Here is a 12,437-nt window from a genome sequence, read left to right on the forward strand (position 1 = left end):
ATTAAAAGTCACAAGTATGCTGGAAATGAGGAGTTATATTTTAGGCTCTTCATAATTGAGAAAATATAACCCATAACTTATTTCCTTATTTCTGTGACTTACTGAATGGAAAAAGGAAAGGCACTGTAATTTTTCTTACAATAATACTGTGTTTTTCTGCAATACAGTCATAAGGCAAGAAGCTAATGCTTCAAGTGTTCAGCCCATGAGGGAAATTTTGATTTGTAGCAGGGCTTATGGACATAAAATCTTAGGCCAGTGCTCAACTTGACCACCAGATTTAGTTATACACTGGCTTTTCATCACAGCTTTAAAATTTTACGTTGTCCAGGAGTTTTGGTTTGTTGTTCTTAACAATTTGGTCTTTGTATGTATTAAGAAGAGGGAGACCTTGTACTCCTTCAGTCTTGCTGTGACCAAATGCCATGTGCAGAATGCTTGTGGAAAATGGTTGTGGAGTGCAGAGGTAGGAGAACCCACTGATGAGGGGCTTTGCAAAGGTGGTTCAGTCCTGAATAATGCAGCAGGGAGTTTCTGAGCGTTAAAGTGGGCACAGACTTCATTGTATTAAGTACACCAATAACATTAAGAAGCTCATCTAGAAGCTGGTATTTAGTCTTGCACTCTGCAGAAGAAGTTAATGTACCAGGATTTATACATCTGCTTCTCCCTAAGAGAGGCTGGAACCACTCAGGAAATTCCCTGTCCCTTGGGAAGAGAAGCTGCTGCAGTTGTTGCTGAGTGTGTGCCAATGCAATCCTGGTGCAGCAGGAAAGGACAGAGTAACTTCAATGCACTGCATTTCTTTCTTCCACCCTCCCCAGGGACCTGACCACTGCACAAAGTGTTTCCATTTTAAGGATGGTCCAAATTGTGTGGAGAAATGTCCTGATGGCTTGCAGGGAGCCAACAGCTTCATCTTCAAGTACGCCGATGAGGATCGGGAGTGCCACCCGTGCCACCCAAACTGCACCCAAGGGTGAGTGCAAGCTCTCTGCAGGGAGCCATCCTGGCCATGTACTGCTCCTAGCACAGGGGGGTTTATAGGTAGTTTCACTTAGTAAAGCACTTGTCCCACTCCTGGAAAGAGAGTGTGCAGTAGGAATTTAACCTTTGATTTTCAGGTCTCTCATGATGTTCAGGTTTTAGTATGAACACCCAGCAGCTTATCACAAAAAATCTCTTTGGAAAACCACAGAGAAGAACTTTCCACAGCAATGCTCTCAGCTTTCCTTCCCCACTGGTTTGTAGCAAATGCTTCCCCTTCACTTAATTTTAGGACTGTAAAATGACTTTATTTTTACTCTTTGCTCCTTGACAGAGAATCTCTGCTACTTGGTATTGGTGGACTAAGCCTGCAGCAGCACTGCGAGACAGAAGTGTTACTGCTCTCCTTTTCCTGCAGGGCCTGATGCACAGAATGTGAAACCAGACTTTGTACAGGAGCCTGAGACTGAGCATCAATTTCTGAAGTCCTGTCAAAGTGCCCAGAATAATTTGTTACACTTGCAATAATACAGCCCATGGTTCTGAGCCCAAATTAAAAACCTGTGCAACACAACAACAGTAGTTACATGCACACTTCTGTGTTTTGCACAGACCATGTAAGTTATTACTGCCTTTTCCATGGGACAATTCAGAGTGTCCAGCATGCAAAGAGAGGACGAGGCAGCAATGGGAAAAAGAGAAAACATCAGCCAGTGCAATAATCTTCGACAAGAGGCTCTTATTGTTTAGCAGCTAAAATTAAACCAGTAAATTATTCAATGTAATCTTGATGTCAACAGCTGTTGCCATTCAAAATGAGACCTTTTGCTGGTTTTGCAAATCTAATTACAATAGAGCCATTAGGGAAATGAGAGGGAGATCACAGAGACACAGCCAGGATCTGTTACAGATTTGTCTGCCCCCCAGACCCTTTCAGTCAGTTATGCAATAAGAAAAATGCTGCTGCTGTGGAAGAAGAGGGTAAGAAGAAATGATATCAAAAGATGAGCTCACTGCAGGAGCTCTGGTCCTGGCTTTCATAGATGGAGAAGGTGTCAATGCTGATCTAATCTGACAAGACCACGGATGTGTGATGGATTTAGTGTCTGCCCAGCACAGGAAGTGCCTTGCAGCTCTCCTGGCCTCCAGGGAGAAACACTTCTTCCTATTCCCTCCTCTTTCCTGAGGAGCTCTAACTGACCCAGCCATTTCTAGTGTTATGTTAGAAAACATAATACTGCTTCATCCTGCACATGTGTTCTCCTGGCTGCCAGGTCAAGTGCTGGGATAAAACCAGTGCCCTCTCAGCACAGCTGGGATACCCACCAAAAAGGGTTGAGCTGCTGCAGAGCAGTGCTTCCCAGTCTGGGATTATCTCATTCCTGCAGTGCTGCTCTCTATGAGTCAGGCTGCTTGGTAAAATGGGTTATTAGTTCTCACATGATGTCTCCAGTCAAGCCCACCAGTTGTCTCCAAGGAAGGATCTCTCCCACCCCTATTTCCTGTGTTTTGCCACAAATTCCACTTTGGCATTTGCAGAGGACTGCTTCAGTGAGGTTTGCTAGCACCATTCTCCTCCCTTATTCAAGTGTAATGACTGCTTCTCTTAATAGGTGTGTAATTACCCAGCCCTGTTAATGATCCTGCACTGACCAGCAGAACTGTCCAACAGTGACTTCCTTGGGTGCAACAACTGTGCTGCTGCCCTTGCATCCTCATGATGAGTATCAGCTACTTCAAGGCAGTTTAGAGCAGATCTGAGGCAAGTGGGACAGCTCTCCCACTTAATTCAGGAGAGCTGGAAAGCATTTGGCAACTCTTCTTGCAGAGCTAGCCAAAACTGAGCACTTCCACAGGCACAAAATACTAATTACACGATGACAAGTGACAGCCTGCTTCATTGCTGGGCAGGACACAAATGGGAGACCTCCCCTCATCATACAAACGTGTTTTGTCACACAGCTTTTTGAAGGGAGGGCATTGCTCCCCACCAAAATGCTCTTCTGCTTCTAAGCCATGACCAGAGAAGTCAGGGGAGCTTCAGCAGCAGTGTGTGTGTGGCCCTGGAGGGATTTGAGGGCAGAAGCACCATGGTACCTCTAAAGCTCAGGTGTATTTTTAGGAAGAAAGTTTGAATTCCAGATGAAAGAATATTGCAAACACACTCTGGATAAGAACAACTGTTACTCTTTTGTTTTGCAAAATTTTCTCCTAGCCCCTGCTCCAGTCCAACTTTGTTCCTCTCACCCTGAGTTCCTTTCACATGTCAGCTCACTAGCCTCTGGGTAGAGTTTTCTGACTTTATCCATAAGAATAGTTGGGTGACCAAAACAAAAAAGGTTTTCTCCTGTCCAGAGATAATCCACTTATACCACTGTAAAATTAGTTTTGTTTGTTTTCAGTGACCAAGATTTTTGAGAATTCGTCTGGCAACAAATGGCTTTGCTGCCTCATATCTGTGCAGTTAAGACCCCACCTTTCAATCTTTAAGAAAGTTGATAAACTACAATATTTCTGGATTATTTCTGGGGAAAAAAAAAGCAAAAAAACCCTGTTGTTGCTGCAATTTTCAAAACCCCACATTTCCTTTCAGGGGATGATTATCTGTTAAGCTAGGATGAGCTCCAAGTGTAATTTTCTGGATAAGCTGTATTGAACTTCTGTAAGGTACTGAATATATCATTAATAAATTGGCATGTATCAATGAACCAGTTCATTTTACAGAGCCAACTTGGAAAAGAAAATATCATCCAGACTCCAAGCAGAAGGAACACTGGGTGTGAACGAGGTTACCAACGTGATGTTATGATTCTCTCAGGCTTCTATGAGTCAAAAAGCCTGAAAAGAAGAGAGTTCCTTCCTGGGGAAAAACACCTGATGACTTGGTGGTACAAAATACCCTGTTAATAAATATTGCCATGACTCAGTGTTGTACTTCCCTGCATGTAATCAGGACAGTCACTCAGGGAGGAAACTGGGAACTGCTAAATAGGAGTAATGGAGTTGCACCTGGGACAGAGTTTTCTCTTTGGGGAAGCCAAGTCCACTGAAGAGGATTACAATTTGAAATAAAAATCGATGATCCTTCAATTTGCACTGGGTGAGGTTCAAGCAGCACAAGTTTGGTTCAATGCTGTTCTCCAAAATGAGAAGTGACTCCGAGGCAACAGGCTCTAGATGTCAGTCTGCTAGTTCTCTAAACTCTCAGAGGCTCTCAGGCCTGTAATTTGAAGATACCCTTCTTTTTATTTATAGCAAGAGTCTGAGCTCAGCTTTTCTTGGAATGGTAGGAAATGGACAATCTGAGCAATTTTTCAGCCTCCTTCATTGCTGAACCTGTTTTCTCCAAATTGCTGAGAATGCTGTGAAACGAAGAAACATCGGATGTATTGGAGATGGGTTAGAATTCACACAGTCCTGAATTCCAAAGCCTAGTGCCCAGGACAACTGAAATTCCAGGAATTCTCTCTATTAAGTTTTTGAACTGTGTTAAATCAACCCCTTATGTTTATGCATTATCTGGATATTTAACACATCTTTTTTTTATGCCTGCACATATGCTGGAGGAAGCAGTCATTGAGGAAATCCTTCCAGTTTGTGTTTGCATGTCAAGTAAATGCCTTATGTAAAAACAAAAATTCAAGTAAACAAACACAGAGTAAGGTTTTCTTGGTCTGCTCTCCCTGATGAGCAGCTACCGGGAAATTGAATTCACTGACTTCATTTTATAATGGCAGAGTGGTACCAATTTAAATGCAACAAAAGCTGATGAGTGGCAAGTGATGGTGAAGCAGAAAGAAGATCTCGTGGGAGCTTATTTGAACTCTCAGATTTTTCTGACATGCATATCCTTCCATCAAAGCCAATCTAAAAAACAGCAAACTTTAAAAGAGTTGAGGATCACACCTTAAATTTAAAATGCCTCCACAGAAGTGAGTTGTGGTCTACTGATGTGTCAGATCATCTCTGCTGCCTGTAATAGAGGTACAGCCAAAGGGCCTGTTAATAAAATGGCTCTGAGATCTTGTTTAAGAGTTGAAATAAACGGTTTGGTTTCCTTAAATGCCAAGGGCTACATGCTCCCCATGGCTAGAGTGCCTGGCTGGGTGGGCAGCACTGAAGGGGGTCAGGTTGTTTTAACCCCTAAAAGCTCAACTTTAGGTCTCTGAGAATCCTGACTGCTGTGTAAATGTATATTTGACTTGCTGTTTGAATGCAGGGGACCAGGAAACCAGCTCTGCTCTTCATGGGGGCAAGGGAAATCCACACATGCCATGCCTGTTCTGCAAACTCTTTTCCACGGCTGTGTTTTAGTGGTGCTGCATTTAGTGATTCCTTGCATTTCCAACACCCTTGGTGGGCACCTACTGATTGTGCAGGTGTGGAGGACTTTTGGCAGCATCTAAGGAAAGCAGAATAAAATGTCTGAATCAGCAGACACCATTTTGCTGTGGTTTTCGTTGCTGGAAGTTGATCCTTGAGCTTCTCTGTTAAAAAAGTATTGTCAGCTTCCAAAATATTTCTGCAGTTGCCCCGCCTGGGAGTTTAGAACAGAATGAACAATTGCATCAATTACAGAAAGAAAAGCAAATTCTGGATTGTGCTCCTGGAAGTCTCAACTTGTAAATTAACAGCTTTTGTGCAGTAATCACTGCTTTGATGACTCATAAAAACATGCAGCAAAGGCAACTCTGTTGTCAGGACTCCCACACACAGGTGAACCGAGATATGGCCTGCCTTGGAGTGCTCTTGCTATTATTGTTCCTCTTGCCACAAGCTATAATTTTTTGGTGACATGAGTCTCTCTTAGGCAGAGAAGAATTAAGAACACAAAGGGGATTCCTGCTACTCATGTGTGTATGTAAATAACACGTCTCTCTTTCTCTCCCTGTTTCCACTTTGGATTTGCTGCAGGTGCATAGGGCCACACCTGGAGGACTGCATTGGGCTGATGGATAGGTACTGGCTGGGTGCTGGCTGCCTGTGTGTCTCCATCCTGCATCCCGTGTGGACAAGGGCGCATGCCTGTGCATGTCCTGGGGCGTGGCAATGACGTGGTTTGTTCTGTAATTGCCTGCAGGTGTAGAGGCCCCGCTAGTCATGACTGCATTTTCTATCCATGGACACGGCAGTCCACTCTGCCACAGCACGCTAGGTAACATCCCCACCCATCCTCCATGCCCTGCCTGCCACAGGAATGTCACATTATCCAGTTTGTGCACACACCCACGCTGTGGGGACACTACAGCTTGTCCTCCAGTGACATCTGCCTCTCCACAGCCAAATTTGATTTTTGTGAAAATTCGTTAAATATTCGGCTCATTTAGGCTGATTAAAAAGTGCCTTTAAAAAAAAAATTGGTTTTATTTTTGGCTTAAATCAATAAAGATTAAATTCTGAAATTTCCTGCAGATATTAATGTTTCCAGATTAAATTTTACTGCATGGCGAAAATTCCAGTAAAATTGGAATTCACTTGTTTTCCCTTTATTGGCTTTTTTGTGGGGTTTTTTGTTTGTTTGTTTAAGACAGAATTTAAAAGCAAATGAACCTCTTTCTTTCATACATACTCCCTTGAAAAAATAAGTGTTTCAGCAAAACCAAATTTCTTCCTCAATTCACATAAATCTATTATTTGATTTTTTTTCGTTTTCTGTCTAAAAGAAAAATTGGAACCTTACGGCAATTTTATTTTTTCAGTAATAACAATTGAAACAAATTCACGTAGGCTTTACTCTGCATTCTTTTTCATGAAAGCCCTACGTTGCCATTGAGTTTGCTCATTCTTAAACTCAAACTGGTTAATATGACTTCTAGGCTTTGGGATTACTCTCCTGAGCTAAGATTAGATGAAAAAATGCATAAATTCAATCAAACCCATCTCATTAAGGATTTCAATCTGAGGTTTTTTTCTTGTGTTTTTCAAAAGGTTTTAAGGTTGCCTTTCCTTCCTAATTGTGTATGTAATGTGAATATGCCTATTTCTAGCTTAAGAGGGAGAACATATTTGGACTTGAAAAGCAGTGCACTATAAATGCTATCAAAGGGTACATTTGTTTATTAAATCACTATCAGTTCTGACTTAATTCAATTAGCAATGAATAAGCAACAGAAGATGAAATTTTCAATGTTTTGTTTTAATCTTTCTGATCTGGGATGTCCAGTTTGAGATATTTCTGTGGGGCCTCATTTTCAGATGGACTCATCCAAACAGAGCTGCCCCAGTTTTAAGAGTCCCAGTTTCATCAGCTTTACTCAATGCACAAATACAGAAAATTTATTATTATTATTATTATTTCCTCAAATTTAAGGGCCTTACCAAACTACAAAAATGAGAGGAATTGTTTTACTCCGTTTAGTGGTTTTACTCCTGCTCTGCTCTGCCTGAGAGGGAAAGCCCTCAAATGTTTCCTATTTCCTTTGGATTTCATGGATATTTTTTTGTTTGTTTCAGCCTTGCTGAATTTATTTTAGGCAAATTACTGCACTGTGTTTAAATGTCAGTGTGTATATATTTTTTCACTTTCAAGGCAAAGAAGGAAACTTCATACCTCTATATTAGATTTGTGAAATTGTGCTTTTATTTTTTTTTTTTAATTGTGAAAATGGTTTATTCTGTTTGGGCTAAAGATGGGCAAAACTGCACTGGCAAAGTGGCACTTTTTGTTCCTGTAAGGTTGGAAATCCAAAATAGATGTGTTTAACTTTAGATAGAACCTTCTTCATGTCCCTTTAATGTTGTGCACCCTCCTGAGACTTACAAATCTTAAATTAATTAATAATCAGTCTGACTCTTATCTATTGACTTGAGTTTTTTCCATTGACATGAATTATCAGTGAGTAGAAGGGGACAGGGTTTTCTGATGTTCAGGCAGCTGAAAGTGAGAGCAGGGCTTTAACCCAAACAAGATATTCCTCATCTTCTCCTATTTCCATTTTCATAGCAGTGTTGCTTTCCTTTCCAGTTTTTTTAGTTTGCAAATTGTTTATGCCATGATCCATTGGCTTGAGGGCTTTTGTAAGAGTCTGGTGGAATAGCACAGGAATTCTTTCTGTCATGTTTAATAAAGATGAATCAGATGTGTATCCCATGGCTTGTTTTCCAAATGACAGGTGAAACTTCAGGTGTTCTGCTTTAGTCCTTTCGAGTTTGTGGGAAAACAACCTTACTTTTGGCAGTGCATTTCCTTCTGCATAGTTTGGTTTTGGGTTTTTTAACCTTTAGGTTCAATAGATTTCTGTCCAAAAGAACAGCTCCTCATGCAGCTTCCTGTATGGATTATTCCTGTAGGGCTTTGGGTTTGGTTCCACCTCCCATACTAGTCTATCATAGACATTGCCAAAGCAGAGATGGAAAGTGGAAGAAGGCTGGAATTTGCCAGGATGCCCAAAGGAGTTATCCATCCTCCTTTCCTGCCTCTTATTACAATGCTACTCCTCCTTTTGCTACTTTCTGGCAGTTGCATTCAGTAGTTTTTGTGGTTGGAATAGCACACAATGGCACGTTCCAGCAGATTCTGAAACAATCAGCAAAGAGATGAGTGTGTCTGCTCACAAGACTGGGATAACTGTTTCTAAAAGGATGATTCAAAAACTGTAAATAAAATGCTCTGCTGTTCATTAAGAAAATACTCAAGACAGTCAGGAAAGGCTGGTTCCTTTCAAGTTCACCAGAAAATTCAGCTAGTGCAGTTATTGGAGTGAGACTGTGGACAAAGTTTTTACCTAAAGTATGAATTTTAATTGGTTTGTCCTCGCTAGGCTTCATTCACCTTAAAACTAGGAGAGAAAATATCATCAAAGGAGGAGTGAAGTTTCTGTTTTCTGCTGCGTGTGAGATTGTACATCTAAAGATGTGATCAGGAGCATGTGTTGGATATGACAGGAAAGAACCAGCCCCAGCAGTGATGTTCCTGGTCTGAGTAAGCTGGTGTCTCTGTTTACGCCCCAAGAAAATTTCATTTACATTTCCCTTTTAACTAACAGAAACTAATTAGCCAGGCCCACTATTGTCAAGTGCTTAAATAGAATGTTGTGTAGATGTTAACTCTAATTACAATCCTGTTGCTAGCATTGTATCCAAAAAGGATGTCCTCTCAACAAATCATCACTTCCTCAACAACAACAACAACCAAAAAAAGCTGGTTTTATCTACTGCTTATGTGTACAAGAGCTAATTAGCAGTAAACCCTGTGTAATGCAGGCAAATCCTTTCATAGCTCTTTTGTACCCCATCACAGTATGACTTCAACAGAATTTCACAGCAGCTCTCAGTAGTTGGTGGGGAAGGGAAACCACCTCTAATAAACTGCTTATGTTCACGGCTTTCACAGCGCTCAGCTCCATGGCTTGGAGGAAAGCACTCCATATGCTCTCTGTTTTTATAGAATAATTATAGTTGTTCTGCAGGGGCAGAGGATCTCTGTGTAAAATAAGAGGGAAATCTGTGTAAGTAAAATAAGAGGGAAATCTGAGTAAGATCTGTGAGTACCAGCTAACCTATGTTACTTGGTTGGTAAAAGATGCTGCTCTTGAGAGACTCTTAATATGGAGCTTTCTGAAGCTGCATCAGAACAGAGCAGTTGAAGAAACAGATTTATTTTTTAAGAACCAGACTAGGAAAAAAAGACAGTTTCAGATCCTTCCTCCATGGGTTGCATAGATTTACACATCATCAAACAGGATAAATTCACAGAATCACAGAACGAGCTTGATTGGAAAAGACCTTTGAGGTCATCAAGTCCAACCTATGACCAAACACCACCTTATCAAGTAAACCATGGCACTGAGTGCCACGTCCAGTCTTTTTTTAAACACCTCCAGGGGCAGTGACTGCACCACCTCCCTGAGCAGCCCATTCACTCTTTCTGTGAAGAACTTCTGAATGCCCAGCCTAAACCGCCCATGTCCTCTTGTCCTGTTGCTGGTTGCCTGGGAGAAGAGACCAACTCCCTCCTGGCTACAACCTCCTTTCAGGTTCATGAAAGAGATTGTTAGAGAAATCCCAGTTCTGTGGGAGAACTTGCCTCTACTGAACTGGTTCTGAACCTTCGCTGAGGGTACTTTAATTTTTGTCATGGCATTTCCCTGCCTGGAGCTTTAGGAGGAGCACATTTGGAGTACCCCTGTGACATGAATGAAAGTCACTGTGGTGATCTTGTGACCTCTTCCATTTTTTTACCACTTCCATGTTTTAAGATTGGTCTTGTGAAAGGGTGTGGGTGGGTATTCCTTCTTTCTATCCTGTTGTACAGATAGAATCCTAGAGTGGTTGGCATTGGAAAGGACCTTAAAGCCCATCCAGTTCTAACCCCTATGCCATGGGCAGGGACACCTTCCACTATCCCAGGTTGCTCCAAGCCTCATCCAGCCTGGCCTTGGACACTTCCAGGGATGGAGCAACCACAGCTTCTCTGGGCACCCTGTGCCAGGGCCTCACCACCCTCACAGGGATGAATTCCTTTCTCATATCTGACCTAAATTTCCCCTCTTTCTGTTTGAGGTCTGCCCACAGTTAATAAATTGCTCACTGTGATAAAGCTTCTGTTCTGTACCACGTTCAGAAAGATTTGTCTGTGATCACTGAGGGCTTGTGCGTCATCTGCTTTACTCAGCAGGGTTGGCTGGCATGGACTCATGGTATAGAAGAACTTAGTAGGGTATGCTGCTATAGAGAGAAATAAACTGTTAAGGTTGGGAGAGTGAAAGAACTGGAAGCAGTTCTCACAAAATGCTGTATAAAATCTGTTCTGTGGCTCCAGTAGTTTGAGGATCCTGTTGAGAGAGCGAAGGATGGAGTAAGGTCAGAAATCTGATGTGTCTAAAAGTTTGTTATACAAACAAGTAGAATGTGAGCAATAAACTCTCACAGGATCTTGATACTGTTGGTACTCACTGACCAAGTTTCTCAGCAGCTGTGCTCGTTTTTGATAGGAAAATCCTTTGTTAAGAAAACTGACTAGATTATCTTTACTGAAACTATGAGCAGAAAAAACGATGAGTGTTAAAGGCTAAATGTGATAGGTCACTGCAGGAAGAAAAGAAGCAATAGGAAATGCAAAATAATAAATGGTTTGTTAGAATGGCAAACAACACCGAGTGCCATTGCAGAGGTCATTGCTTTTGTTTCTCATCACCCTTGTGTTGTGTGTCTGTATTGATTTGGCTACACAAATAATATACAATGCAGAAATAAAATTGTGCCATGGAGAGGTGACCTTATTATAAAGCAACAGTATATATCTCACTGCTCTCCAATGGGTGTCTCTCGTGCCTGGAAATAAGGATTTAATTTAGATTTAATGCTGTTATAAATTAATTATCTAGTATTAAATATACATTTGTAGAGCTTTCAAAATATGGAAGATATAGGGATGTTTGAACCTCAGTGAATGGTTTCTTAATAATTCCATTAATATTTAATATATAATAACACAGAACTAAAGCTTGTGGTCTCACTTCCAATTTACCCGTGCAATGTAGGATTTGTCACTCCTTCTTAGTTGGAAAAATTTACATGACAAATGTGTTTGAGTTGAGAGCCCAGCCCAGAGTTTATTCTCTGCAATCTCACTTACTCCTTGTGACCTTACTCAGCTGTGAAGGAGCTGCAATTCCTGCATGAAATGGGAAGCTCTTGGCTGGAGTTCTTTAGAGCAGCACATCCTCCCCTGTTTGCTTTTCACTGCCTGCTTAACACCAGTTTTCTGCAGTGATGGAGCACAGAACATGTAATGCAGATGAGAATTTGCACGTTGGCATTACCTTTTTTGTTTGTTTTACACACCAAAATCTTCTTCACTTCTCAGTTAAATTGCAACAGCTTTTCCAGCATTGAATCAAAACTAGCAGATAACTTGTTAACAATGTTAGGATAGTTGCAATTTGCTGTCAGTCCTTTTCATTTGTTTTTCCAGGAATGGAAATACCAGTGTTAAATTTGACACTTTCCTAGTGTGTAGCAAACCCAATGGTAAACGAGATAAAGTAATTAAACAAGGAATTAACGAAGTCCTGACTTTGGTGCCATGTGTGGGAAGTTGTTCCTCGGCACTTGCCAAAGGTGGGAGCATTAGCACAAATACCAGCAATCATGCAGGAAGAGAGCATTAGGAAATCAAACCATCAGACCAAATTACTTAATCTTACTATAATTTTTTCCATGCTGTAAAGTAAAGTAGCAGGGTGGAAAAATGTCATGTAAATTATCTGTACCTTTGGGTAATAGTTTCAAAAAACTAAATTCAATTTCTAGTGGGAGAGGGGAGCTAATACTAAACACATCCCCCATGCCATGCCCTCTCTTTGTTAGTTCAGCCTCCTTTGCATCTCCTTTCTGTAAAGTAGAGTTATTTTGCCTATTTTCTCCCTCATTACGGTGGTAGTGGACAGAGTTGAACAAGAATGTAGACCTGTACCTTCAGAGATACTGTTTTTCCAGGAATGTGTGTT

At 41.3% G+C, this 12,437-nt stretch overlaps 1 protein-coding gene across 2 annotated transcripts in view; it reads left to right on the forward strand.

The window, feature by feature from the left end:
* ERBB4 (erb-b2 receptor tyrosine kinase 4) overlaps positions 1 to 12,437 on the forward strand; it is a gene marked incomplete at its 5' end in the record, with an annotated part of 578,832 nt that overhangs the window by 440,032 nt on the left and 126,363 nt on the right. For both annotated transcript variants that reach the window (XM_083864953.1, XM_083864954.1), the window contains 2 exons: positions 825 to 979; positions 6,068 to 6,142. In XM_083864953.1, the coding sequence (XP_083721079.1) occupies positions 825 to 979; positions 6,068 to 6,142 (230 nt within the window). The remainder of the gene's footprint in view (positions 1 to 824; positions 980 to 6,067; positions 6,143 to 12,437) is intronic.

Source organism: Zosterops lateralis, assembly GCF_965231275.1.
Source record: "Zosterops lateralis genome assembly, chromosome: 7".
Taxonomy (NCBI): domain Eukaryota; kingdom Metazoa; phylum Chordata; class Aves; order Passeriformes; family Zosteropidae; genus Zosterops; species Zosterops lateralis.